At 53.9% G+C, this 27,017-nt stretch overlaps 6 protein-coding genes across 6 annotated transcripts in view; 1 reads left to right on the forward strand and 5 right to left on the reverse strand.

Moving 5' to 3' along the window:
• EAH_00030520 (protein arginine n-methyltransferase, putative) overlaps positions 1-9,978 on the reverse strand; it is a gene marked incomplete at both ends in the record, with an annotated part of 21,588 nt that extends 11,610 nt beyond the window's left edge. Inside the window, 12 exons of the mRNA XM_013392485.1 lie at positions 342-513; positions 1,092-3,460; positions 3,628-3,878; positions 4,100-6,658; positions 6,799-6,929; positions 7,246-7,737; positions 7,988-8,051; positions 8,242-8,318; positions 8,511-8,672; positions 8,896-8,959; positions 9,349-9,370; positions 9,855-9,978. Of these exons, the coding sequence (XP_013247939.1) occupies positions 342-513; positions 1,092-3,460; positions 3,628-3,878; positions 4,100-6,658; positions 6,799-6,929; positions 7,246-7,737; positions 7,988-8,051; positions 8,242-8,318; positions 8,511-8,672; positions 8,896-8,959; positions 9,349-9,370; positions 9,855-9,978 (6,487 nt within the window). The remainder of the gene's footprint in view (positions 1-341; positions 514-1,091; positions 3,461-3,627; positions 3,879-4,099; positions 6,659-6,798; positions 6,930-7,245; positions 7,738-7,987; positions 8,052-8,241; positions 8,319-8,510; positions 8,673-8,895; positions 8,960-9,348; positions 9,371-9,854) is intronic.
• Positions 9,979-10,304: 326 nt separating this feature from the next.
• On the reverse strand, positions 10,305-13,186 carry EAH_00030530 (hypothetical protein, conserved; the record flags this gene model as incomplete). Its single annotated transcript, XM_013392486.1, has 5 exons — positions 10,305-10,521; positions 11,957-12,030; positions 12,301-12,375; positions 12,593-12,649; positions 13,070-13,186. The coding sequence occupies 5 exons, from the start codon at positions 13,184-13,186 to the stop codon at positions 10,305-10,307; spliced, it is 540 nt and encodes a 179-aa protein (XP_013247940.1).
• A 1,097-nt stretch (positions 13,187-14,283) lies between these two features.
• On the reverse strand, positions 14,284-15,422 carry EAH_00030540 (hypothetical protein; the record flags this gene model as incomplete). The annotated part of the gene is made up of 2 exons (XM_013392487.1): positions 14,284-14,317; positions 15,052-15,422. 2 exons carry the CDS (start codon positions 15,420-15,422, stop codon positions 14,284-14,286), a joined length of 405 nt encoding a protein of 134 aa, XP_013247941.1.
• Positions 15,423-16,064: 642 nt separating this feature from the next.
• EAH_00030550 (hypothetical protein) lies at positions 16,065-17,561 on the forward strand (the record flags this gene model as incomplete). The annotated part of the gene is made up of 1 exon (XM_013392488.1): positions 16,065-17,561. One exon carries the CDS (start codon positions 16,065-16,067, stop codon positions 17,559-17,561), a length of 1,497 nt encoding a protein of 498 aa, XP_013247942.1.
• A 162-nt stretch (positions 17,562-17,723) lies between these two features.
• EAH_00030560 (hypothetical protein) lies at positions 17,724-19,946 on the reverse strand (the record flags this gene model as incomplete). The annotated part of the gene is made up of 3 exons (XM_013392489.1): positions 17,724-17,747; positions 17,884-19,583; positions 19,937-19,946. 3 exons carry the CDS (start codon positions 19,944-19,946, stop codon positions 17,724-17,726), a joined length of 1,734 nt encoding a protein of 577 aa, XP_013247943.1.
• Positions 19,947-22,538: 2,592 nt separating this feature from the next.
• On the reverse strand, positions 22,539-25,625 carry EAH_00030570 (DnaJ domain-containing protein, putative; the record flags this gene model as incomplete). Its single annotated transcript, XM_013392490.1, has 6 exons — positions 22,539-22,622; positions 22,761-22,904; positions 23,040-23,148; positions 23,402-23,493; positions 24,041-24,175; positions 24,690-25,625. 6 exons carry the CDS (start codon positions 25,623-25,625, stop codon positions 22,539-22,541), a joined length of 1,500 nt encoding a protein of 499 aa, XP_013247944.1.
• Between the last annotated feature and the right edge of the window lie 1,392 nt (positions 25,626-27,017).

Raw genomic sequence — 27,017 nt, forward strand, 5'->3', positions numbered from 1 at the left:
GCAGTTGTTGCTAAGGAGCCGCAGCAGCAGCAGCATCTGCTGCTGCTACTGCTGCTGCTGCTGTCTCGACAGCAGTCTCGCGTTCGAGCCCTACAGACGCTCCTCCAAAGGGGCGTCGGCACAGCTAGCTGTAGCTAGCCATAGCTAGCCACAGCTAGCCAGTGCTAGTCACAGCTAGCTACAGGTAGATCAAGCTAGCCATAGCTAGCTACGGCTAGCCATAGCTAGCTGCAGGTAGCGACAGGTAGCTCCAGGTAGCTACAGCTAGCTGCAGGTAGCTACAGCCTGCTACAGCTAGCCGCAGCAGGCAGGGGTTGTGTGGTCTGAAGCTGCAGAAGCACAGATGCTCTTCCATTCTGTTGCTTGAGCTGCTGTTGCTGCTGCTACTGTTGCTGCTGCTGTTGCCGCTGCTGGTGGTGCTGCTGATGTTGCTGTTGCTGCTGCTGCTGCTGCAAGGCGGTGGCTGTCTGCCTTGCTGCTCGCGTCAGCCGTCTTAACCCTAAACCCGAAACCCTACAAAACCCTAAACCCTAAACCCTACAAAACCCTAAACCCTAGCCAGCAACTGCACTGGGGTTTCTACTTACTTACATTGCACTCAATCAATAAACCCTAAACCCTAAACCCTAAACCCTAAACCCCAGGCAAAATGGGGGCACGGTGCACTTGGAACCCTAAACCCTAAACCCTACGCCAGAGCCAAACCCTAAACCCTAAGGCAGAATTACTGAACTGTACAGAAGGGCCTTCTAAACCCTAATCCCTAATTATAAACCCGAAACCCTCGCCGCATATCTCTGGCTAGCGAGAAAACCAGCCGAGCCACGCAGTCGCAGCATGAGCAGCAGCAGCAACTTCTGCTGCTGCTGTAGCTGCAGCAGCAGCAACAGGTGCCGGCGTCAGCGCTGCTGGTGCTGTTGCTGCAGCAGCAGCAACAGATGCCGGCGTCAGTGCTGTTGGTGCTGTTGCTGCAGCAGCAGCAGACAGATGCCGGCGTCTGCGCTGCAGCAGCAGCAGCAGCAGCAGCAGATGCCAGCATCAGTGTTTGTTTGTATTCAGTAGAAGTGGGAGAAGGCGTCTGTTCCTTTAACTCTTTTGAGGCCCAGAGACACCAACTCTTCTGCTGCTTGCTGCTGCTCCCGCTGTTTCGTCCTCGGCGTTTCAGGCTCGAGCTGCTGCTCCTGCTGCTGCTCCTGCTGCTCCTGCTGCTCTTGCTCCTGCTCCTGCTGCTCCTGCTGCTGTCTTCCATCTTTGCCCTCAGCGCTGGCTGACTCTGTCAGTGAAGTCCTTCGAGAGTAAAAGCCAGGCACACGACGCGCGAACAGCAACGGAGGCTGCTGCGGTTGCTGCTGCTGCTGCTGCTGTTGCGGCTGCTGCTGTGGCTGCTGCTGGGGCTGCTGTTGCTGCGGCGGCTGTGGCTGCTGTTGCTGCTGTTGCTGTGTCTGCTGTGGCTGCTGTTGCTGCTGTTGCTGCGGCGGCTGGTGCTGCGGCTGTGTGAAGTTCCGTTGTAGTTGTGGCAGCTGCTGCCGTAGTTTCATCTGTAGCTGCTGCTGTTGCTGCTGTTGCTGCTGCTGTTGCTGCTGCTTCTGTGCTGCTGCACCTGCTGTTCCTGCTGCTGGCCCTGCAACAGGCTGCCGCTGCGATATCCCCCCAAATTTTGCTGCTCTCGTATCTGCTGGTTGAGACGCTGTGGGCTCATGCGCGGCCGCTGCTGCTGCTGCTGCTGCTGCTGCACCATGAACAGCAGCACCAGGCGCAGCACGAGATGCAGCACCGCCTTCAGGCTTTATATTTATCGGTGGAGATTTAAGAGGCGGTACTGCTGCAGCAGGTGCAGCAGCAACACTGCGTGCTGCTGCAGGTGCAGCAGGAACACTGCGTGCTGCAGCAGGTGCAGTACCAGCACCAGCACCACGTGCTGCAGCAGGTGCAGCACCAGCACCAGCACCAGCACCAAGTGCTGCAGCAGGTGCAGCAGCAGTAGCAGCACCGCGTGCTGCAGCAGGTGCAGCAGTGGTATCGGTCGGTGCAGCAGGTGCAGCAGCAGCATCGTTTGGTGCAGCAGATTTGTGAGCAGCCTGCCTAGCAGAAGCAGCAGCAGCACCTTTGCTTCTTTCGGCTGCGTCGGCGGCAGCAGTTGCTGCAGCAGCTGATGCTGTTGCTGTTGCTGCTGCTGTTGTTGCTGCTGCTGCTGCCCTGGCTTCTGCTGCTGCTGCCCTGGCTTCTGCTGCTGCTGCTGCTGCCCTCGACGGAGGCAACGGAGGCACAGCAGCAGGAGCAGCAGCAGCAGAAGATGCACCCGCAGCAGAAGCAGCAGAAGCAGCCGCACAACGAAATGCAGGCCGAGCGGATAGAGAAGGGGGCATCCAGGCAGCAGGAACAGCAGCAGCAGCAGCAGCATTATTAGTAGCAGCAGCAGCAGCACCTTTCTTGCTAGGAAGTGAATCCTCTGAAGCAACGCGGAAAAGAGGCAGCACAAGTTCGTCGCTAGACGTGGCCTCCAGTTGCTGCTGCTGCTGCTGTTTCTGCTGCTGCTGCTGCTGCCGTTCCTCCTGTTGCTGCTGCTGCAGCAGCAACTGCTGCTTCCTAGCAGCTTCTCTGACTAATCCATACACCGCGTCCACCCAGGAGACATGTGAAGCTGCATAATCCTTTTGTATGCTTATTGCTCCTTGCGTTTCCTGCTGAAGCTCCTGCTGCTGCTGCTGCAGCTGCTGCTGCAGCTGCTGCTGCACCTGTAGCAGCAACTCCGGAGGCCTGACCGAGGTCCACTGGCGCGGCAGCAGCAGAAGCAGTAAAGCATCGAGCTGCTGATAATGCGTCCTTAACGACAGTAGCAGCAGCGGCAGCTGCTGCAGCAAACTGGCTGGGGTGTGGCAGGCAGCTGTACATACACCTTCAAGAGACAGATTCAGAACAGGTTGCTTCGTGCTGCTGCTGCTGTTGCTGCTGCTGCTTAGCGACAGCGCCAGCTCTTGCTCCCTTATCGCGACGCTGAGGATCTCCTCTCCTACAGAATGCGTTCCTCCTGCTGCTGCTGCTGCTGTTGCTGCTGCTGCTGCTGCTGCGGCAGACGGCCCTGAGGCTGCTGCATCTGTTCGGCTTCCTTCTGGGCCTTCAGGTGCACCTGAAATAACGATACGCTGGTATGGGCTCTCTAATTTGCTGCTGTTGCTCTGCTGCTGCTGCTGCTGTTGCTGCTGCTGCTGCAGCGGTAGCGGCTGCTGCAAGGAGATTTGCACTGAAGGGAATACAGCTCGAAGCCGTAAAGCAACTAGCGAGAGCAGGTGGGCCCATTCGGGAGCAACGGCAGCAGCAGCAGCAGTAGCAGCAGAGGCAGCAGCAGGTGCTGCTGCAGCAGGCGCTACTGCTGAACCCGCTGGAGGGAAGACAGACGGTAGGAGGTTGTGCGCAGCTTGCTGCTTAGCAACTGCTGCCTGAGAGGCTGCAGCAAGGCGATCTGCAGCAGCAACAGCAGCAGCAAACAGAGAAGGCGCAAAAGTACCGCTTCAGGCTCAGCTGCAGCAACAGAGCATCCGCACCAGCAGCAGCCGGAGCAGCAGCACCGTAGCAGCAACACCAGCAGCAACTGCGGCAGCAACACCAGCAGCAGCAGCAGTGAAGCACCTGTCACGAAGCTCAAATCCACAGCATGTGGAGCCGTAACAGAAGCAGCAGCATCCGACGTGAGACTGTCGCTGCTTCCCTTGTGCTGCTGCTGCTGCTGCTGCGGTTGCTGCTGTTGCTGCGGCTGCTGAAGGCCAGACAAAGAACGCTGCTGCTGCTGCTGCTCCTGTATGTGTTGCTGCTGCAGCTGCTCGTTGTGCCGCCTGTAGGCGGTAAGTAGCCTTGCGAAGAACGCCACAGGGTCTTTGTTGCTGCAGCGCAGCAGCAGCAGCAGCAACAGCAACAACAATAGAAACGGCAGCAACAATACCAACAGCAACAACAATAGCAACAGCAGCAACACAAAGAGCAGCAGCAGCAGCAGCAGCAGGCGCACCCACTCCCTTATATGAGCTGCCGTATCTAAGGAGAGCGCAACTGTTGTGTGCTGCAGCTTTAAGTGCCTCAGCATAAAGAGTAGAGTTCGGCTTACTGTGCATAAGAAGTACTGCTTGCTGCTCTTCCTCCAGCGAGAGCAGCAGCAGAGAGCGTCAGCAGCAGCTGCTGCAGCAGCTGCTGCAGCTGCTGCACCTCGCCCGTCTTCACGCGGCCCCAAATGTGCTGCAGCTTTGCAGTCGCCTGCAAATACAGGGGGACGCCTATGCGCAGCAAGGGATTCTGCAGCTGCTGCTGCAGCAGCAGACTGTGCTGTTGGTGCTGCTGCTGATGCTGCAGCAGCGGCAGCGCCGTCAGGCGTATCAACACAAACGATAGCTGCCGTTGCAACTGCTGCTGCAGCAGCACTCCTGTCTTCACGGATTCTTGAAATGAAGCCTTGGCTGCTCCCAGTCTGCTGTTGCTGCTGCTGCTGCTGTTGCTGCTGCTGCTGCCGCTGCTGGCAAGGTCTTCTACAAGCGAGCTTCTGCGGGATCTCGTCGCCCCTGGCTCTGTATCGGAAGCAGCAGCAGCAGCAGCAGAAGATGCTGCTGCTGCTGCACTTGCAGCAATTCCTATAGCATCTAGCGCGTTCTGCCAAATACTCTGCTTTCGCCCGTTGCTGCTGCTGCTGCTGCTGCTGCTGTTGCTGCTGCTGGTGCTTCTTCTGTGCTGCTCCTGCTTGATCCCATTTGGGTGGCTGCTGCTTCCCCCGGGGCCGAAGACAACCGGGACTGCCAGCTGCTGCTGCTGCTGCTGCTGTTGCTGCTGCTGCGCTGCTGCGCTCTCACTAGTGCAGCAAACGCTGCTGCTGCGGCGACTGCTGCTGGCAGCAGATGAGTTGTGGGCCATTCGCAGCAGCAGGACTTGTGTCTGCTCCTCGAGTTGGCACCTCCAGTCGGAGTGGCTGCTGCTGCTGCTGCTGCTATGGTTGCTGCTGCTGCCGTTGCTGTTGCTGCTGCTGCTGCTGCATCTCTGCAGCTGCAGCTGACCGCTGCAGAGGTGCAGCTGAAGGCAGCGAAGGCAGCAGAGGAGTGAAGCCGCGTTTATTGTTTGCAGGTCCACTGCGGCATCCAGGGCCTCAAACAAGAGCCACTGCTGCTGCTGCTGCTGCTGCTGCTGCTGGCAGGTGTCTAGGATGAGTAGAGGAGCGAGCCGCAGCTTCACCGAGCGCAGCAGCAGCCCCAGCTTCCGCCTATGGAGGTATCGAGGCAGAGGCAGGTCGCAGCTTTTCCCTATGGCCAACAGCAACGCGGGTATCTTTTCTGCTGCTGCTGCTGCAGCACTTAAGACGTTCTGTTGCTGCTGAGGCTGCTTCAGATGCTCCTCCCGCAACCCTCCTGTTGCAGCAACCTTTCCTGCTGCTGCTGCACCTTGAGCTGCTTCCGCTGGAATTCCTCCAGCACCGGCAGCAGCAGTCGCAGCAACAGCACTGTCAGGTGCTGCTGCTCGCTCTGCGGCCGTGCCTGGTGGTGCAGCAGCACCACCAGCACCAGCACCCGCAGCAGCAGCAGCAGGAGCAGGAATGCGAGCAGCCTTTCGCATGAATACTGGGTCTAAGGCGCTGCTAGGGCGTAGCATGCCATCTCTAAATGTCTCCTCTAGCTGTCTCCTTCTGTGCTGCTGCAGCAGCTCCGCGAGGGCTGTGTGGTTCAGCAGAGCAGCAGAAGCAGCAGCAGCAGCAGCAGCAGGAAACGAAAGCTCGTAGACAGCTAGCAGCTCAGCCCACAGCAGCATGCGAAGCCGTGAGAGCCTCCAGGTGTCTCTGTAGCTCTCAACCTTACGGCAGGTTGCTGCAGCAGCTTGCTGCTGCTGTCTGTACACTTCAAGCAGCTTCCCGCTGCTGCTGTTGCACCCCAGGCCCCGCTCCCGCTGTAGCAGCAGCAGCTGCTGCTGCAGCTCCTCCTTCCCTTGCTCTAGTGTTACTGCTGCAGCACGAGCTTGGCAGCAAAAGGAAGAAGGCGTACAGAAGAAAGAAACGACTTTCTCTCTGACGGCAGGGTTGATGATTTGCTGCAGCTGCTGCAGCAGCTGCTGCTGCTCATCCTCGTTCGCCTGCAGCTCGAGCTGCAGCTGCTGCTGCTGCTGCAGCACCAGCAGCTGCTGCTCCTGTTGGAGCCCGTTCAATACGGGGGCCCCAGAGGGAGAGGTGAATTGCTGCTGCTGCTGCTGCAGAACCGCGTGCTGCTGGCGCAGCTGCCGCAGCCTGCGCGCGTGCTGCTGCTGCTGCTGCAGGTCTGTATCTCCTCGCTGCTGCAGCTCTTCCAGAGCTGCTTCGGTCTCCTTTGCTGCTATCAGCATCCATAAGCATATTCCCTCCACTTGGCGGCGAGCAAACTGCAGCAGCAAAAAGATGTCGTTTGCTTCCTGCTGCCCTATTGTTTGTCTCCTCTGCCATCGCTGCTGCTGCTGCTGCTGCTGCTGCTGCTGCTGCTGGCGTTGGGTGTAACGGGTCATCACGGGCTTCAGCAATTCAATGAGGGGAGGGATCGATCCGTTCCCCTGCAGCGGCTGCTGTTGTTGTTGTTGCTGCTGCTGCTGCTGCTGCTGCGTTTGTGGCTGCTGCTGCTGCTGCTCTCGATGCTGCAGCAGCAGCACCTTTGCTAGGCGAAGGAACCTGCACATTGATGCGCAAGGAAAAACGCTAAACCCTAAACCCTAAACCCTAATCCTTAGCCACTGAGCCAGAAGCACCAGCGTCACGCACACCTTCCCCCCGCAAACCCTATACCCTAAACCCTAAACCCTAAACCCTACCTTTTCATGTGCGTCATTCGCTCTTCTGTCTGCTGCAAGAAATTGTCTTCTCCTTTTTCTTCTCGCTGAAGCAGCCGAGCGTACATCTTAGCGTACAGCCACCAATCCCTCGGGTATTTCGTGGGCCGCCCCTAAACAACCTCAAAACCCTAAACCCTAAACCCTAAACCCTAAACCCTAGACACTCCTAAACCCTAAACTCTAAACAATCCTAAATCTCAAACCCTAAACACCCCAACAACAAGGCGTAAATAAGGCTCCTAGAATACCCAAGCCCAGCCATACGCCACCCTGAATCCGTTACCCTAAACCCTAAACCCTAAACCCTAGACACTCTACAATGGCTGTGTAATTGAGCGTAGCAGCCGCAGTGGGAGTTCGCCCTGAGTCTCATGTGAAGGGATGAAGCTAGGGTTTAGGGTTTAGGGCTTAGGGTTTAGGGTTTACAGGCGGTCTGTAGGCCTTCAGGAGTTTAAGATCCTGAATATGGAGGAGCTTGTTGTAGAGACAGAAGGCATAAAAAGCAGCAAAATTACCCAACGTTAGCTGCACCTCTTCTTCGCCTAAAACATTTAAAGAAGCGCGCCATCGAAGGGGCCCTTTCTGCTCGTTGCTGCTGTTGCTGCTGCTGTTGCTGCTGTTGCTGCTGTTGCTGCTGTTGCTGCTGCTGCTGTTAGCCTCGCGCTCCACAAACAGATGCAGCTGCAGCTCCTCTGTCTGGAGCACATCGACCCACACCGCGTCCCTCTCGTTGCTGCCTCCCTTCTTGCTGCTCCTGCTGCTGCTGCTGCTGCTGCTGCAGAGGGACAGCCTCAGCTGACGTATAGAGACATCAACAGCAAGTGCTTCATCTACCTGCGGCTCTGAAAGCTGCGGCCCCAAAAAGACGGGCGGAGAGCCGCCCCAACTAAACCCCCATGGCGACTTCGAAGCAGATGGCTGCAACACCAAACAAACCCTAAACCCTAAACCCTAAACCCTAAACCCTAGCGACCCTGAAAAGCATATGCTGGCAGGTTCGCCGTCATCATCTTGATTCCTGTTTTAGTGGGGGCACTCCTTAGGAGTCCATAAAGGGTTTAGGGTTTATGGGTTAGGGTTTATGAAGCTTAAGACAAGGGTTTAGGGTTTAGGGTTTAGAGACAAGCTGCTCCCTTGCCTTAAAAATAATTCGCTTGATACCCAATACTGCCTTTGCAGGGGGCCCAAAGAAACCCGAGGAGTCATCTAAAGAAATCTTCACGTCTTCAAGCCTGCACCCAAACCCTAAACCCTAAACCCTAAACCCTAGCTTTTAAAACCCTATTATCTCTTTATGCAGAGGAGAGCCACAAGGCAGCTTCAAGCGGAACACTAGGGCGCTCACAAACTAAGCCGGAAAAGTAACAACCTGGCCCTCCTAAGCCCTAAACCCTAAACCCTAAACCCTAAACCCTCATTCACCGTATGTTGACGTTCGGTAAGTACCGGAGAAGCCACTCTAGCATGGAATGCAAGGGCGTTTCTTCCGCTGACGACACCTGCAAAACCACAAACCCTAAACCTTAAACCCTAAACCCTGAGCGCATTTCGGCATCTCAAGTGAAAGCTTCGCTTTAGGGTTTAGGGTTTGTAGGTTCCTGCTTCGAAGGCCTCAGTATCTATGTGGCCGGTGGGTGTGTGACGGTGAAGGTATAGGGTTTAGGGTTTAGAATTTAGGGTTTAGGGTTTACTGCTTGTTGCTGCTGCAGCACTTCTTTGGTCTCAGCAGCAAACTCTCTTCTTGCTCCTTCTTCTTTAGGGCCTTCTTTTAAAAGACGATGGAGGCGCTGCCGCCTTAACTCTACTTCTTGTTGCTTCTGCAACAAAAAGAAATGATGGATGTGCTCGTCCACCTGCGCCGCAAACCCTAAACCCTAAACCCTAAACCCTAAACCCTAAACGCATGATCTGCGTCCTCTCCACAGGCGCGCTGCTGCTCACAACTCTACGCAATAAACCCTCAATTCTTACACCTGCAATAGCGGTAATGCCACCCAAACAAGGAGGCAAGGTTAAGGGTTTAGGGTTTAGGGTTTTTGGTGTGGGGTTTAGGGTTTAGGGTTTGGCATCCCGAACCTGCTGAAGTTGCCGTTCTGCTACTTGAGCAAGGTTCTCTTCCTGCGGCGCTCCAACAAAGGTTCTGCAGACCCCAAACCCTAAACCCTAAACCCTAAATCCTAAGCCCTAAACCCTCAGGCGTCCAAGGACGCAGTACTCTTTCCCTCATGGCCAAAATATATATGCTGGGTTTCATGTGTTTAGCTTTTTTTTTTTGGGTTTTTTTAGGGTTTAGGGTTTAGGGTTTGCATCCCGGGTGCATGCTATTGCTGGCGCAAAAGAGTGCCTACATGCCGCGTGTCTACGGCGTAGGATTTAGGGTTTAGGGTTTAGGGTTAAGGGTTTAGGGTTTAGGGTTTACAGAGGCATCAGAGAAGTTTCTCGGTGCTAAGTGCAGATCGCAACCCTCTGCAATTATATCAAGGCGGGCGTGGGTTAAGTAAAGACGGGCATCGACTAAGGCAAACCCACCTCCAGTTACCTCTAGAGGAATCTGCACACAAACCCTAAACCCTAAACCCTAAACCCTAAACCCTAGCACTCGAAAAGAACAACACATGCAGTCAGGGGAGGGGGCACGCCACGTGTGCGCCGCCAGGGAGTGATAGAAAGGGCCTCTCCGCTCAAGAAGGGTTTAATAAAGATGCAAACCGTCTAGGGTTTAGGGTTTAGGGTTTAGGGTTTAGGGTTTGCCTGGCGGCTGCGGAACTCCTCCGTCAAGTGAGCAGCATCAACTTCGACGTTTTCTAAATGCAAGCGGTCCAGCAAACCCTCTGCAACGGCATAACACACGTGCATAGGGTTTAGGGTTTAGGGTTTAGGGTTTAGGGTTTAGGATTTAGGGTTTGCGCGTCAGCAGCACTCAGGGTCGTGCATCTCTAGGGTTTAGAGCGATCGATCACTGCAAAGGACAGCGGTTACAGGGCAGGCCACCACTAGGGTTTAGGGTTTAGGGTTTAGGGTTTAGAGCTTCGCACCCATCTTTGCCTGTGTGTCTACTGAGACCAGAAAATATCCTATTCTTTCTCGGAGGGCTTTCAATATCGCCCCAACCACTTGCTGCTGCAGCGGCTGCAGCAGCGCAGCAGCAACTGCTGCCATCTTTGCTGCAGTTACTGCTGCTGACCTCTGAAAAGAATGCTGCCGCTGCAGTCGCTCCGGCTGCAGTTGCTGCTGCTGCGCTTGCTCCTACTGCAGCAGCTGCTGCTGTCGCAACGGCTGTTGCTGCTGTTACAGCAGCAACAAGGGTTGCTGCTGTTGCTGCCAATATTATGGCGGCGAGCCTGCTGCTGGCCGTGCTGCAGCTGTTGCTGCAGCTCCTGCTGCAGCAGCTGCAGCAGCAGCAGCTGCTGCTGCTGCTGCTGCTGCGGGCACTACCTGTTATATTACGACCGCAGCGATCGTTGCTTCTGCCTCGGCAGCTAGGACTAGGGCAGCAGTTGCTGCTCCCGATGCTGCTGCTCCCGATGCTGCTGCTGCTGCTGCTGCTGCTGCTGCTGCTGCGCGAAGTACATCTTCGTGGCCTTTGAGGCCTTAGCAGCAACTGCAGCAGCAGCAAGATTTCCGCTACCTGTTCCCGTTGCTGCTGTTACTGTTGCTGCTGCTGCTGTTGCTGGAGTTGCTGTTGCTGCGGCGGGGTGTAGTCTATACAGGAGAGACATAGCAGAACCACAGCAGCAGCAGCGACCGCAGCAGCAGCAGCAACACGCCTCAGGAAAAGGAATATAAAACCCTAATAGCACAGCAAATAAAGAGATACCTCCTCTGCTATTTCTGCATTATTAAAATTCATTCATATTGAGGTGTATGTACACCTCAACAAGCTGAGGCTGTGACGGTCCACTGAGTTCCCGTCGACCGCTCGCCCTACAGTAGCAGCAGCAGCAGCAGCAGCAGCAACAGCAGCAGCAGCAGCATACAAGCAGCACTAAATTTTTATTTTTTGTACAGTCGTCAATATTTTAATCAACTGGCAGCCGCAGAGTTTAGCACAATTTACCTCGGTCTCAGCCCGTGACCAGTGTGCAGTCACCGAAACCGTAAACCCTAAACCCTAAACCCCAAACCCTAAACCCTAAACCCTAGACCCTAAACCCTAACCTCTAAACCCTAAATCCTAGGTAAGAGGAATTTGTGAACAGCTAGAGGTATTTCGTTAACAGAGCAGCCCCACGGTGTTATTACTGAGAGTTTGCACAGCAAAGAAGAAGGAGTCGTTGTGGCTGGCCCCAACAGGTATGTAGATAAACCCTAAAAGTAGAAGACAACCCGATGATGAATGGCTGAGGTGTATGTACACCCCCGGGACAGGGGTAACTGTCCCCCGCGGGGCCCCACACCCTCAATCTTCTTCTTTGCTTCTTTTTCATGTTTCTCCTTCGCTAGAGAAAATGAATACTTCTGGTGTATGTACACCGCGCTGAACCCTTTAGTCCTATACGCTCTCTTGCTCCTAGCCTCTGGGCCGGCCCTAAACGGTAAACCCTAGCTAAACCCTAAACCCTAGGCCCTAAGTCCCACCTGAGTTGCAGTTGGGGTGTACGTGCAGCAGTTTGCCTCGGCCCTGCGGCTCCTTTATTTATATACACCACAAAAACGTGTGGACTACCCTAAGCACAATCTGAGGTGTACGTACACCGCAGATTTATTGGGTATCGTTGCGGTGTATACGCAGTATCTAGCACTAATTGTTGCGGTGTACGTACACCGCTGCTTCTTTTGAAGGCAGTTGTGGTGTTTACGCACGTTCTACCCTAAACTCTAAACAAAAAATAAGCCTATTTACTTTAAAAAAAGAAAATGAGAAAATTACAGGCGAACAACAAACGCTGCGGCAGCCGCTAGAGAAGCAGCATCGCCACCCTCCGCATACACCCCAAACCCTAAACCCTAAACCCTTAAACCCTAACCCTAAAACCCTAAACCCTAAAATCCAAACCCTCAATCTTAGAACAGAACCTCAATGAGTAAAGCAGCATCTCTTCCCTGCTCGGTGTATAGACACCGCAAGTTAGGGTACAGTGGGCGCCGTAGGCACGCATAAACCCTAAACCCTAAACACTAAACAGTGGTGGTTTACTTGGCGAAGAAGAAGTAGAAGATCAAGAAGATGAACAAAACAAACGCTGCCAAGTGCAGCATGTGCCATCCTCCCTGCAAAAACACCCCAAACCCTAAATCCTAAACCCTAAACCTTAACCCTAAACCCTAAACCCTAAAAGCAAGTGCGCTTGCACAGAAAGAGCCGCTTCACGAGATGATGACAACTCTAAACAGGCTAGAGTAAACCCTAAACCCTAAACCCTAGAAGCAAGCACCGACCCCTAAGCCATAAACCCTAGGCCATAAACCCTAGGCCCTAGACCCTAGGTCTACACCAAAACCCTAAACCCCAATCCCTAAACCCTAAACCCTAAAACTCACTCCTGACTTAAACATTTGGTCCATGCGTCGCACCGAGTTCCGCACAGACATCCGAACTCCTTCTAACCGCCCCATCTGCAGCAGCCAACAAACCCTAAACCCTAAACCCTAAACCCTAAACACTAAACCCTAAACCGTGCTGCTGCCATTTCCCCTGCATCTACAATAAAAGTACACCGGAGCTTTCGGTGGCCCGCGCTTCCTTCTGTCTCCTGACAGCCTGGCAGCCGAAACTGCTGCTGCTACTGCTGCTGCTGCTGCATTTGCTGCCGCTGCACTTGCTGCTGCTCACCATCGAGCCTAGGAGACTGTTTGAGGCCTTCACCTCCTCCCTCATTGCCAGACTGAGCTGCAGCACCCGCATGCAAAGCCTAAACAAACCCTAATCATATCTCTATAGCGAGCTACCCAGCAGCGGCAGCAGCAGCAGCTGCAGCAAACAGATACAGTGCATGCAGTACTCAGAGCACATGCAGCGAAACAGCGGCAGCACCTCGTCCGTATCAAAAGCAGCAGCAGCAACAGCAACGGAAATCCCCTTCGTGCCCACACAATAGCAAAAGCAGAAGCGACCGCGTCAGAGACAACAGCACCAACAACAGCAGCAACAGCAGCAGCACCACCACCGGCAGCAGCACAACAGCACCACCAGATACAGCACCACAGACAGAAACAGCAGCAGGAAAAACAGGCGCAGCAGCAGAAGCATCCGAAACAGAAGTGTAAGCACGAGCAGCAGCAACAGCAGCTTATAAGGGTTCTGCTATACCTCCTTAAGGCCCTGCACTCTCGCCTCTAAGTCCTCAATATAAGAATCATTTTCTGTCTCGAGGGACTCGAGGTTCCTGACCTGTCTCCATTCGCTGCCGTTTTCTTTCTTGCGCATCATGCGACGCCGCTATTGATTGGGGTGTGCGTACAGCAGCAGCAGCAGCAGCAGCAGCAGCAGCAGAAGCAGCCGCAGCAGCAGCCGCAGATGCTCGCGAACCCGAAGAAAGAACCAACACTAAGGAAACCCCCTCAGAGATTTGGGGGGAGAGGCAGAGGAGAAGGAAGCAAAGATGCACAAAAGAGCTACAACACAAGGAAGAAAAGATTCACCAGTCAACAGAAGAAGGAGGCCCCCAAGGGGATTCCTGAAGAAAGAATAAACGTAAACAGCCTCTGATGCAAAAAAGGAAAACCTTTTGATATATATTTTGTTTTTATTTCCTCTTCAGAAGCCCCCAAAGCAAATGAACGCGCAGTGCAGGCCGCAGCACATATTCAGGTGTATGTACACCTGAGATGAATGGCTGCAAAGGAGGCGGCTTAGCACATAGAAGAGAATAAAGACGAATAAATTCGAAAGGAATATCTTTAATTCTCTCTAAAGAGAATTTATAAACTCAATTAGCGCTGCTTTCCTGCACTCAATCAATAGTCACGCTGGCCCGGTATTGCATGCAGCCCCCAGTAGGTTGCAGCATTGTTGGTGTTTTCTCTATGATTTTGCAGAAAAGAAACCTGAAAGAATCCGCTTTGACTCTTAAAAAAGTAAAAATTGACAATAATATGCAAGTTAACAGCACGTTGAAGTAAAAACAGAACAGCAGAGGTGCCCGTACACCCCAAAAGCCAGAAGACAGCGCGATCTGCTACTTGGAACCTTCCAAAGCTACAAAGGCAACGAGCACAAATGTAGCCCATAAAGAAAGGCTAACAGACTCAAATAAAATGCTTCCTCGTCCATAGGCACCCAGCTGCAGCTAGTCAACGGTGAGGGGCCCTAGCGCGGTGCTAGCATGGCTAGCCGTAGGTCCCTGCAGCTAGCCATGCTAGCCGGAGCTAGCCAGCACCGGAAATGTCTTCTTTACTCTCTCCCGTCATATAGAGAAGGAGGTAATGCACGAATTGAGCACACCAGATGTACTGATGTTGCCGTAAACCCTAAACCCCCCAAATAGACAGAGGGAGAGCTTAGAGAGTTGTAACAAGACCCCCCTATTGCGGAGGGAGCCTCGAACCCTTTTGCATTCTGCGGTGAATAGACACCCTAAAGCCTAAACCCTAAACCTTAGAAAGCCGTACTACTAAGCCCTAACTATTAACTACTAGTAAACCCTTGGGTTTTGTCTACCTTATTGTAGTTTGCTGCTTGGCTTGAAAAGACTCAGCCCCACGCAGCTGTGCAAGAGTTGTAGAGATGAAAAGAATAAAACAGGGAAGGAGGTAAACTCCCAGACGCCTCCTCTTCTATGCTGCAAGCAACACAAGTAAGAATTCAATAATCCAATAAAGGGCGAAGAGAACAACGCTCAGAACAAAAAATAAAACACCTGAGGACCCTCTCCAACAAACGAGAACATCCTGGATGCGCCGGTGTACGTACACCTCAATCTTAAGGTGTGCGTACACCGCACCCCGTACCTGCACCTGCCTACTCAGGTGTACGCACACCCCAGATCCAGCATAAGACTGCTTTCCGAGGTGAATGTACACCGCAAAGCGTCGATCCCCAATAAAAACGCGGCCCCACACGCACTACAAAGTATGCGTACACCGCGCAATGTCTACGGAGAAAGGCCCGAGCAGGCAGCAGAAAAGAAAGGCATCTGAGGCTTTCATATGCGGTTTAGCAAACCTTCCGCCGCACAAACAAACAAACACAAGCAGCAGCAGCACCTGCTGCTGCTGCTGCTCCTGCTGCTGCTGTCTACGGAGCTCTTCAAATCCAAGCAACGGCAAGACAAGGGCCGCTGCTGCACGTACACCTCACAGTGTCTGCTCGCCCTCACTTGCAGTGAAGAAAGCAGTAGGTAGCCTTCAAGCAAACCAGCAAGCAAGAAGAATAACAACGAAGGGGCAGCAGCAGCTGGATATGTAGCAGCAGAATCTGCTGCCCCAGGTGCTGCTGCTGTTGCTGCACCAGCATCCCCTGTTCTTGCATCAGCTGGTGTTGCTGTTGCTGCTGTTGCTGTTGCTGTTGCTGCTGTTGCTGTTGCTGGCGTTGCTGTTTCTGAAGGCATTGCTGTTTCTGCTGCTGTTACTGTTCCTGGCGCTGTTGCTGTTTCAGCTGCTGCAGCAGCAGCTCCTGCTGCAGCGTGATGGTTGTATCTATGCGCGCAGCTGCTACCACTCATCCTCCTCTTCTTGCTCCTTCTTCTTTTTCCTGCATTTGTTCTTTATCTGTTCCCCTGTCTTCTTTAGCCATTTTCTAAGGTTACTTTTGTCAGCTTGGGGAGACACCAGGCCGTCCTGACCTTCAGAAGAAGGAGAAGTAGGAGTAGCAGGAGGAGCAGGAGAAGTAGGAGTAGGAGGAGGAGCAGACCCGGGAGGGAAATGAGTGCCTGATGCTCCAGCGCTTTGCTGCGGCCGCCGTTGCGGGGCTTGGGGACTGGGTCCCCCTTCACCAATGTGCGGGGGCCCCCCAGGGTAAGAGGGCCCCACTGGCCGAGGGGGTGGCTGGCGAGGCCCCCGGGATGCTTCAGACGAGGGGTCCCCAGGAAGAGGCACAGGAGAAGGTCGAGCCCTGGGGGCCCCCATACCCGCCGTAGGAAGCGGCATACCTGCTGGTGCACCAGGGGGGCCCTCGACAGATGGAAAGGCCCCTTGATGAGGAGGCAGAGTAGCACCCCACTGCTGACCTTGAAGGGGGGCCCCCGAATGCGGATGACGAGAAGGATGGCCCCCCCCCTGAGGATAAGAAGCGGCCCCAGCCTGAAGAGGCCCGGGGCCCCGGGGTTGCTGCGGCTGACGAAGAGCCCCCCCTTGATGATGTGGGAATGACCCACCCTGAGGATGAGGGAAACCCTCTGCCTGAGGATACGGAGGGGCCCCCGCCTGAGGACGCGCGGGGCCCCCGCGTTTCTGTTGCTGAGGACGGGCCCCCCCCTGATGATGAGGGGGAAGCTGTCCCTGAGAATGCGCAGGGGCCCCAGCCTGAGGATGAGGAGCCTCTGCCCCCCAATGAGGATGCCCAGGGGCCCCCGCCTGAGGGGGAACACCCATCTGAGGGTGAACAGGGGCCCCCATTTGAGGTTGATGGGGGGCCCGCATCTGAGATCGAGGGGGGGACCCCCCTTGAGGGCGATGGGGGCTCCCCCCATGAGGATGGCTGGCGGCCCCTGTTGGATGAGGTTGGACCCCCATCTGAGGATGAGGGCGGCCCCCCCCCTGAGGATAGGGAGGGGACCCCCCCTGAGGAAGCGAGGGGCCCCCCGTCTGATAACCAGGTGGGGGAGGCCTCTGAGGACGTTGGGGGCCCCCCATCTGAGGATAAGCCCCCCCATGAGGGTGAGGCGCGGCCCCCATTTGATGATGAGCGGGGGCCCCCGTTTGAGAATGAGGATGAGGGAGAGCCCCCCCTTGAGGAGGGGGGCCCCCCATCTGATAACCAGGTGGGGGAGGCCTCTGAGGACGCTGGGAGGCCCCCATCTGAGAACGAGGGGGTGCCCCCATCTGAGCATGAGGATAAGCCCCCCCTTGAAGAGAAGCCGAGACACCCATCTGAGGATGAGGGCGGGCCCCCCCCTGAGGATAAGGAGGGGACACCCCCTGGGGGAGCGAGGGGCCCCCCGTCTGATAACCAGGTGGGGGAGGCCTCTGAGGACGTTGGGGGCCCCCCATCTGTGGATAAGCCCCCCCATGAGGGGGAGGGGCCCCCATCTGAGGGTGACGCGGGGGCCCCATTTGATGAGGGCGGGTTCCTTGATGGGTGGCCCCTACCTGAGAACGAGGGGGGGCCCCCATCGGAGGATTTGGCGTGGGTGCCGTATAAGCATCGGGGCCCATTTGAGGGTGAGGCGGGACCCCCCTCTGACCAGGAGGGGGGGCCCCCATCTGAGGATGGGGGGGACCTCCCATCTGAGGACGAGGGGGGCCCATCTGAGGACGAGGGGGGCCCCCCATCTGAGGACGAGAGGGGCCCCCCATCTGAGGATAAGCTTGGACCCCTGCCTGCAGAGGAGGTGCCCCCCACTCTGCAGCTGGAGGGGCCCCCCACTCTGAAGATGGAGGGGCCCCCCACTGTGAAGATTGGGGGACCTCCCAGTCTGGATATTGGGGGCCCTCCCAATTTGAACCTGCAGAGCCCTGCCAGTTTGGATATGAAGGGTCCTGCCATCTTAGATTTGGAGGGGCCCCCACGTCTGAAGTTGGGGGGCCCGGCAACTCTGGAGCTGGAGGGGCCCCCCACTCTGAAGGTGGTGGGCCCCCCCACTCTGGATGTGGAGGGGCCCCCGACTGTGCAAATTGGGTGCCCAGTGGCTTTTGAGCTGTAGGGGCCCCCGACTGTGGAGCTGGGGGGCCCGGCAACTCTGGAGCTGGAGGGGCCCCCGACTCTGCAGATCCGGGGCCCCGCGACTGTTGAGGTGTAGGGGCCGGTCCCCCAGACTCTGGAACTGGGGGGCCCTCGGACTCTGGAGCTGCGGGGGCCCCCCGCTCTAAAGATGGGGGGCCCTCGGACTCTGGAATTGGAGGGACCTCCGTTTCTGTAGCTGGGGGGCCATTTGACTGTAAAGATGTGGGGCCCCTAGACTCTGGAACATGAGGGGCCCCCGACTCTGGAGCTTGGGGGCCCCCCCCCTCTGAAGATGTAAGGACCCCCGACTCTGTGGCTGTAGGGGCCCCCGATTGTCCTTCGGCGCTGGAGAGGTCTTTTGCATGCGCCGCACTGGTTTCATTGGATATGTCTTCTTCTTCGCTCTCTTCCTCTGCTGCTTGCATACCAACAGAAGGCTGGGATAGCTGGGGAGAGGGGGGCTTCATCTGGGGCCCCCCAGTGCTTGGGGGTGGCAGCTGCGGCTTAGGGCCCTTCATTGCTGGCTTAGGGCCCCTCGATGCGGGCATTGAAGTCCCTTCTCCTAGTTGAGTGCCCCCCTTCTCGCTGTGCAAGGGGCTGTCTTCTGCAGGTGGGGGACCCCTCAGTGACTCCATAGAATCCTCATCTGCGCGTGTGGGGCCAGATGGAGGAGGCGGTAAAGGAGCGGGGGGGGGCTCGGGGACCCCAGGAGCCTCCTCCTGTGGGGCCTGCTTGGTGTCGGTTGGCTCCGGTGTATCGGAGGCCCCTCCGGATAACCCTGGGGCCTCCTCTGCATCGGGGGCCCCCGCCTCATCGGCATCGGGGGCCCGTCCAGACTCCTCTGAGGCCTCGGCGGCCCATCCAGATTCCTCTGAGGCCTCGGGGGCCCATCCAGACTCCTCTGAGGCCTCGGGGGCCCATCCAGACTCCTCTGAGGCCTCGGGGGCCCCTCCAGACTCCTCTGATGCCTCGGGGACACCAGGGGCCCCCGAGGCATCGGGGGCCCCTCCGGACTCCCCTGAGGGTTCGGGAGCCCCTCCGGAGGCCCCTGAATCGTCGGCGGCCTGAAGCATACCCGGTGGTGGGGGGGGGAATGTAAAAATGTTGCCTTCACCTGTAGCTGCGCTGTCTGCGGGTAGAGGGGAATCTGCAGGAGGGGGTGGCCAGTGGGTTGATGAATCACTATTACTGTCCTCTTGTTCATCTGCGGCTTGTTGAGGAGGCACAGGGAAGTGGCCCTGAGACTCCTCCTTAAGCTCAAATTCCTCCTTATCCTCCTCCTGCTGCTGCTGCTGCAGCTCCGGCGGAGGCGGAGGATGGTCTAGGTAGCTTGGGGGTTGTATGCCGGCTTGAGACGTGGGGGCCCCCGCCTGCGATACGAAAGGAGACACCGTAGAAGAATAGTCTTCTGAGGGATGATGGGTCTCAGACTGTTGCCTGCTCGCAGCTGCTGCTGCTGCTGCTGCTGCTACTGACGCTGGTGTTACTGCTGGCTGTGGTGGTGCCCGCTGAGCTCCCGCTACTCCTGCTACTGGTACTCCTCTTATTGGCGGTGGTGGTAATGGGGGTGCTGGAGGTATTAGTGGTGCTTTTTCAGGCGGTGCGGGAGGAGTTGGTTTGCTTCTGGGTATTCGGCGTGGGGGTGGCAGCAGCAGCAGCAGCAGCAGGGCGATGATGGGGGCTGCTAAGGCCAAATGGAACTGCACTGGAGCAGAAAAGATGCTGCTTCTCGTCTCCTTTAGAGGCATTTCGCTTAAATAGGGGGAGCTGCTCGTTCCCCCCTCCGTTGCTACAGATAAGCCGGAGGCCCCGGGGGCCCCCACATTTGCTGGGAATACCACTGGTAACCCAGCAAGAAGGGCCGCTCCAGCGGCCCCTAAAAGAGCGAATACCATTGGTTTTACCCCAGAAGCAGTTGCTGCTGCTCCTCCTTCTCCTCCGTCGCTCCTAGGTGCTGCCGAGGAGCCCCCGCTGCTCCCACTGCTACAGCGTAGCTTGGGCTCTGAGAGAAGGAGTAAAAGTCGCCACAGAAATAAAAATCATACTCGAGGAGGATCAATATGTACAGCTTTAACTACTACTGCCATTCTTCAAAGCAAAACGCCAATAAGGAAATGGACCCTCTTCGCTGGGGCTGAGCGAGGCCTACTTCGCCTGAGGAGCTGTAAACCGGAATCTCGAATAGAAAAGACCTTCTTCACTATAGAACGAACAGCTTCACGTGTACTTACATGTCTAAGTTAAGGGTGAATCTGCAAATGTTTCTGCTCTATTCACGATACCCCGTCACCGCTACCGCTACCGGGATATATACATCTTTGCAGGTGTTCTGTAGCTCTCGCCTACAATGGAAGCTAGTGATCATGGCTTGCTTTCGTCAATCATAAACCTTGTTTTTGAAAACATTATCTAAAAAGAGATCATTTGGGACAGTTTCTGCCCGTGAACTCTCCCTAACTCCGTATTCCTCCACTTCTCAACCCCCCGGTATCGGGGTGCGTGATACCTTCTTTAAAAGCTTCGTTACTGTATTTCTTCTGGATTGAAAACTAGGTAATGAAAGGGAATTAGTCATGTAGTGTTTGTGTACAGCGCTGGTCAGTCCATTAAAACAGAGCTTGCATCTGGTTTCTCGAGGGGTTGCGTCGTTACAAAAGTTGCTGAAACACAAACCTGCGATCGTAGAGTTACGGCCCGCTGTGAGTTGAAACAAAGCCGAAAAACTCAAAAAGTAGTTCATTTAAATCAGTTTCCTTTCTCCGTAGTCCCCAGGCGCCTGGGAAAGAGCGGCCCAATGACCTATGTAGCGCTGCTACAGAAAGGAGCGTAACCGTAAAGAAGAATTCTAACGCGCCTTGCTGGAACCCCTGCTGCATGAGATACATTAGCAGTGCACAGCTCCCACCTTTATGCGTGAATACTGTAGGCGATTGTTCAGCATGTACTTGGCCCGCAGGGACCAGCAGTTGCAGAAGACAGGAGAGTTGCGCCAGAGACTATGTTGCTGATAGTATACTTGATTGTGTAGCAGAACTCACTGTGCCGCCAGAGCCACCGAGCAGCTCCTTCATTGTTGAAATGTCGATACTTCTTTCCTCCCAACTGTACCGCTAAGAGGTCCTCCACAAGCGAAGACGGCTTCCGTAACTCGACGTGAGTGACAGCCGAGTACTTGGTATGTTTTCTACTTGCTCCCTCGCCGAGAGTTTCATCCAAAGTGTTGTGTCATACATAATACCGGTTATACGGAGGAAATGCCGGTCGAAATCAGTGGAAGTGAGCACTGCAGACGACTTCAGGTCTCTGATCAGGCTCATGCCTGCCACTTTTCCGTTCTCGGTGCAGCTAGTTGCTTGTCTTTTTTATGTTTATTCGTTAGACGGGCGGCGTTTTTCGCGAATCCAGCGACAAATTTGCATGCCATTATACCGGTTGCTTGCAAGAAAAAGGTAGTCGCAGCCAGTGAACACGAGCGCTGGAGATGGCCTATGGTGTCAGATCCGGCTTGTGGTTGCTTCTTTCTACCGTTTCGCTCTGTCCGAGAAAGCTGCGGGGAGTGTACAGGGGTAATACTCACCTTTGAATATCCTGCATTTTCTCCAGATCTGATTCGACTCCCCCAACAGAGACAATCCCCTAAGACGGTGATTGCTTGTATGGAGACTGAACACTTTTGTGACTTCGCGGAGGTGCTGCTTCTCACGTAGCGATTGCGGAGCACGGCGCAGGTACTGCTTGCTCCCCCATATTGCGGTTGAACAGAAGTGCGCCGTCAATGTGCGGAACAATTTCGACGGCCCCGATATGTCATAATGGATCGCTCACTGCAGTCCGGTAGTTATATCCACCAACGCAAAGAACAGACCGGGATATTATAGTTTGTGAGTGCGTGCATTGAATGTAGTCTTGTGCCCGTCGGTGAAGTGAATTGGGATCTGAAAAAAAAAAAAAAATTATTTGGGGCGTCGGAAACTCCTGTTCAACTGTGAGTGTATTATAGGCCCCAAATGCGCGCCGCCATTTGACGCTTGATCATTGTCCTGTAACGTTTTCTTCTATAGACAGTGACTCACTTTACGCCTTCGGAACAGTCCATCCTCTCCACCGGTGCACCAGCGAATGCCTATCCAGTATTAGTGTGCTCTCTGGGTCCGCAAGTCCCTACTGTGAGCTAATAGACGAAAACGCATCCCCGCCAAGAGACATTGTGCTTTATGTCAGCAGCTCGCTACGTATACGAAGAGCGAAGCAATACTATTTGTGTTTAATGATCCTGGCCACGAGACCATAAAAGCCTGAGAAAACCGCTCGAACAGCGACCGGTTGAGTTCGCCTTTGTGTCGAGCTCAGCTGTCGCAATAACTAGCATATAACGATGATGCAGTTGCTGATGGCTTTACATGTTGCATTTAAACATACCTACACCACAAGGGTCAACCTACCCGAAAGGTCCAGTTTGTCAAGTTTCCAAGCACGAAGGTGAAAGAGCAATGGCCTCATTAATTTTCTACAGCATTCCTCTACTAATGCTGGTAAAGCTGCTTCTAATGCTATTTTAGCTCATGGTCTTGCTGTTGCTGTCGCTGCACCTCCGTTGTGGCTGCCACTGCTAGGTTTCCCACTGAAGCGTTAGCAGCTAGCGCAGGTTTTTAAAAGAAGCTCAATTACATGCGTTGCTGCTGACTAGTTTAGAGTAGCAATTCACAAATGTTTGCGTCCATGTAAATGAAGTGAAACCAAAACAATTATTTATCGTTCCCTTAGCTACCCCCTCTGCCCCCCTCGGGCATGAATGCCAGGAGCACACTAGCTTATCCTTTGAAACAATCGAGGAGCACCATTCCCTGGGCTTTGCTAGCTAGAGCATAAAGCCTGGCGTAGATCGTCCAGCTACTGCCTGCCCGGAGTTGGTATCTGGCAGATGCAGTGTGTTCTGGAGAGACTTCTAGTCTGTCTTTCATTTGTCTCCTCCCTTCTCCGCATCTCTTAGACGCTGCAGTAGTTCGCGGTCTTCAGCTGTAATTTTATCGGGAAGGGCGACCTGAAAATCCGAATGAAGGACTAAGTGGCACGACGATGATTCGGGTGTCCTTTGAGGTAGAACAAAGCCGATCAACGAGGAAAGCATCGTACGCTACTACACAATATCCCTGCCTTCGCTCCAGCGCATGCTACTTACCCTTAGTGTGATGATATGGTCACCTCTTTTACTAGAATGTCCATCTAGCCTCCTTGCGCCTCTGCCTCTAATGAGCACTTTCTGGCCGGATTGAGAAAGAGGTGGTACTTCTACCTCGGCCGTGCCGTCTATTGTCTCCACTGTCTGTTCCGCCCATGGCAGCACGCACAATAATACATAAAAATATATAGTAAATATATTATCTTAATTATCAAATGTATATGTATATATATATATACATTTGCTGCTGTAAGCGGAAGCAGAATAGGGCCTGCTCACGAGTTTGCAACCGTTGACTGCATCGTGCAAAGATATCGTCTCGTCGCTGAGCACATCTGCACCCTCCCTCGAAAACCGGTTGTGTTTCTCCACGTTTACGGATATATATCTGACAACAACAGCAGCACACAGGTTATTATCAACAAATAAACTACTGCCTCCACCTGTACGAGCACATGTCCATGCAACCAGAGGGGGGATGAGCACTACTCCCTGTTGCGAGGTAAAGGATGAAGCTGCATTTCCGCGTGCGTCTGTGCATGATGCACAATATGAATATGCAAGATGTCTGCTGTGCATATCTATGCATATATGCATTTACACTATATATATGCATAAAATGGGTGTTTCCGGAAACTTACATATCACCTGGCTGCCCTCCATCTGCGCTTTTGCTTCCTTCGCCCTCTACGCGTAGCAGAGACCCTTCTGAGACCCCCGCAGGTATGTTGACCTGCCATTTAAACATCAAGAGAGATTAAATAAACGAAGTAGCGTTTGGACAGGAATGATTCCATTGTTCATGACGGGATAAAGGAAAGAAAAAAGCGAAAGCACGCAGAAAGATATTCGAGCTAGCAAGTAAACGTAGGTGACGCAGGGAGATCACAATAGATGCAAGATATCAGCTACACCCAAACCACGACAGGGCCCCCCCCTGTAGCAGCAGGCATTTACTAATCATCAGCGTTAATACTAGCAGTAGCACAACCAAGAGCAACAGCATCATCAGCGCAAGGGGCAACCCTGTAGATAGAAGCAGCAATACAATTGCCGTGGACTATGAGAACAGCATATTCAGAAGGGCAGCACCATAACGAGCCCGTATTGCCAACAGCAGCAGCACGAAAGACAACAAAAGCAGCAGCAACACCCGCGTTCGGATTAAGGAAGCAACAACGACGCAGCAACCAAGCAGCATTATGAGTGGCAATAACACCATGGAGAGCAAGAATAATAGCCATACAAACATCACATTAACCAGCAGCAAGGCTCCCTACCTTGAGAGACACCTCTTTGTTTACCAAGCCTTCACCTCCACAGGAGTCGCATGCAGGGTGCCCCGACTCCCCCGTCCCGCCGCAAGCTGGGCAGCTGATGGATGTAGAGACAAAACCAAAAGAAGAACGTCTTGTCTGTACAGAAGGACCGCAAACGCAGAACAGAAGCAGAAATGCTAATAAACAGTGTGCAGCTGCTGGAGCTCCCCTGCCCAGGCTGCTACGGAGTGAAAATACAAGTATTTAAGCACGTAGAAACGATTAACGGAACCGGAACAATGACTTAAACATGCGATTTAACAAACAAGGCACTGGCCTGGCATGGGCTTACCACGCACAAACGCACACGCACGCAGACAGACAGAGACAGAGGCGAAGAGAGCGACAGAGATACGCAAGGAAGCAGACGTGTGCACAGACAGGTGCGTGCATTTGAGGGCCCAGCGTGGAAGCCGAGAGACAATTAACACTTATTATTGCACGAGGGTAATCGTCAACATAAGACCTGAACCCGGATTGCAGCCTGATTGTGTTGAGCATTGGTGTTTGAAATAGAATGTGATGCGACTACGAGCCCTTAGGAGTTGGGTCTGTAAGTCAGTCTGTTGGTGAGTGTTGCACTGCAGCCCCCTCATGCAGATCGCCTCACTTCTGTCTGCATTCCTCTGCCCTCACAGGCGCGGCAGGCCGAGGGCTTCAAGGCCTTGTGGTCTTGAAAGCTGGAGCAGGACGCGCACGGCTCTTGGCGCTGCACTCTTACAGAAAGAGAAGACGCCCCTTTAAGCGCTGCATCTTCGAATCCAAGAGTGACAGAGGCCTCCACGTCTGCACCTCTCTGCGGCCGTGACGCACGCCGGCCTCCGGTAACAGCAGCAAAAGGGCTGCTGCTCCCAAGAAAATGGGGACCAAACAAAGCAGAAAACAAGCTCGAAGGGCCTCTTGGTTCGTCCTCCGGATCGTCCTCTTCATCAACTGTTGCTGTTGCCTCCTCACTGGTGTTTTCTTCATGGGAACTGGAAGAAGGCAGTACAGGGAGCAGCTCCTGCAGCAGGGCGGAGAGAGACTCTGGGACATAGCCCCCTTCATCATATGCAGCACGTTGTGTAGGGTTTTGTAGTGTCGCCGAGATTTCCCGCAGAAGGGATTCCACAAAGGGATCCAAGTGCGGCGTATCTACGCCCGAGAACTGCTCGCGCTGCTGTTTTTGCAGTTCTTCCGCACGAGCGGCAATGCCAGAGGCTGGAGCATCACGGTGCACGCCCAGCAACCGATACAGGTCAACGTCTGTCTGCAGACGCAATTCCTGCTGCCGCTGCTGTTCAGTTTCTTTCGTTCCTTTTCTGAACCGCTCAAAGAATGAAGGAAGTGCGTCGAGGGAGCTGCTGTTCGCTCGGCCTCCACCCCCAAGATGGTTGATTCCCCGTCGATGAAAAACAAATGCACATGCACGGGGCCGTCCGTATAAACCTGTTGCTGAAGAGGGATCGGAGTGGTACAGAATGAGAAGAAACGGACTGAGAACCAATAAACAACGTCGGATCATTGGCCCCCTAGAGAGCCAAGCAGATGGGGAAGGAATATTCATCGTGGTGGCATGTCGGCGCAGGATATTGAGACCCCAATTCAAGCACTGGACTCTAGTCCGAAGACTCTGAAGCCTAAGAAGAGGTGCATTACTTGCAAACCCTTCCCTAGCTTCGTTGTAGACACCCGGAGGGGAGCACAAGAAATGGGGAAGTTTACTCGCACGGTAGCGAGACAGAGTGTTCACCGCGGTTCGTTTCTACTTCTCGTTCAATGAGCTTTCGACAGAGAACTTCGCTAGTGAGGTATGTTAAAGGAAATGCTGGTTACGTGGAGGAAGATACTGGGGGGCTGGCTGAGCCGTACGTAGTATCTTTTACAGGTTTGCTTACTGGACACTCAATGCAGCCAAGAAATATCACAAACTAATTTATTTTTGCCTTCCATCTCTTTGAATTCTCTTTGACATAAGAAGGCTGCAAGCAGCGTGGGTTCTTGATTGGTCCTTGCTGCAGCCGTCTTGGATGGGAGCAGGGCCCCCTCTGTACGACGGAGCATTCTGTCGTTGTGGCTCCGATACAGATTTTTTCAGAAATTGATTAGTATAGTTACTGGTTGATTTGTATTTCTGAACGCCCTTCTCGCTGTGCGGCCAAATAGTGAGTATCTGCTCTCAGCACACTATCGAAGGAAGGGTTCATTCTTGCCAAGTTTAATAAATATTATTCACTGAAACCATATAAGTAGTACAAGAGCTACAAAAGGTAATATAAAATGGCAGCAGTTAAGATACTATAATTCATATATAATTGTTGAAATTTTTTAAAATTAAGAACTATTTAAAGTATGGCTGCCCAGACAGTTGGTTTTACAGCATCTCCTACTTAAGCGTTATGTTTGACTAGTTTTCCGTTTTCAAATCTTCATATTTGTGACTTTTATATGTTGCTAGCGGTATTGACTGGTCTATCTCGTGCCCATGCGGTCCCATGGCCACGTTCTATCTCTAGGATAGTCAGCCTGAACTTGCAAATAGTGTCCTCTTGAGTGCCAAGTACGTATCTATGAATTGTCAAGTACTAATAAAAAAGGGGTTTGGTTATGCTTGTGTCTGTAAGGGTTCGGTGGTGCTCGCATTTGCGCTTGAACTTGTACCACGGCGGGTACAAGGAGACCTCGAGACATCGGTTGTACATGTACATGGCTGTCCTTAGCATTATTTTTTGTATCTTTCCTCCTATTTGCTCTAGTTTTTGATGGTCTTTGAATGAATGATATTGTTCATAATACGTAGGAAAAAAGGGTATCTAAAACAACCTCACTAAATCTAGTTCTTTTGTAGCACAATTTCTTACATTGTTGGTGTTAAGATTATAAGCTCGTTCCTGCATAGGATTTATGACAAGAGATACAAATTAGAGAGTGCCTAAACCATCCTCCCCCCCCCCACCCC

The sequence above is a fragment of the Eimeria acervulina genome, genomic scaffold (genome assembly GCF_000499425.1).
Source record: "Eimeria acervulina Houghton genomic scaffold, Eah_scaff282, whole genome shotgun sequence".
Classification (NCBI taxonomy): domain Eukaryota; phylum Apicomplexa; class Conoidasida; order Eucoccidiorida; family Eimeriidae; genus Eimeria; species Eimeria acervulina.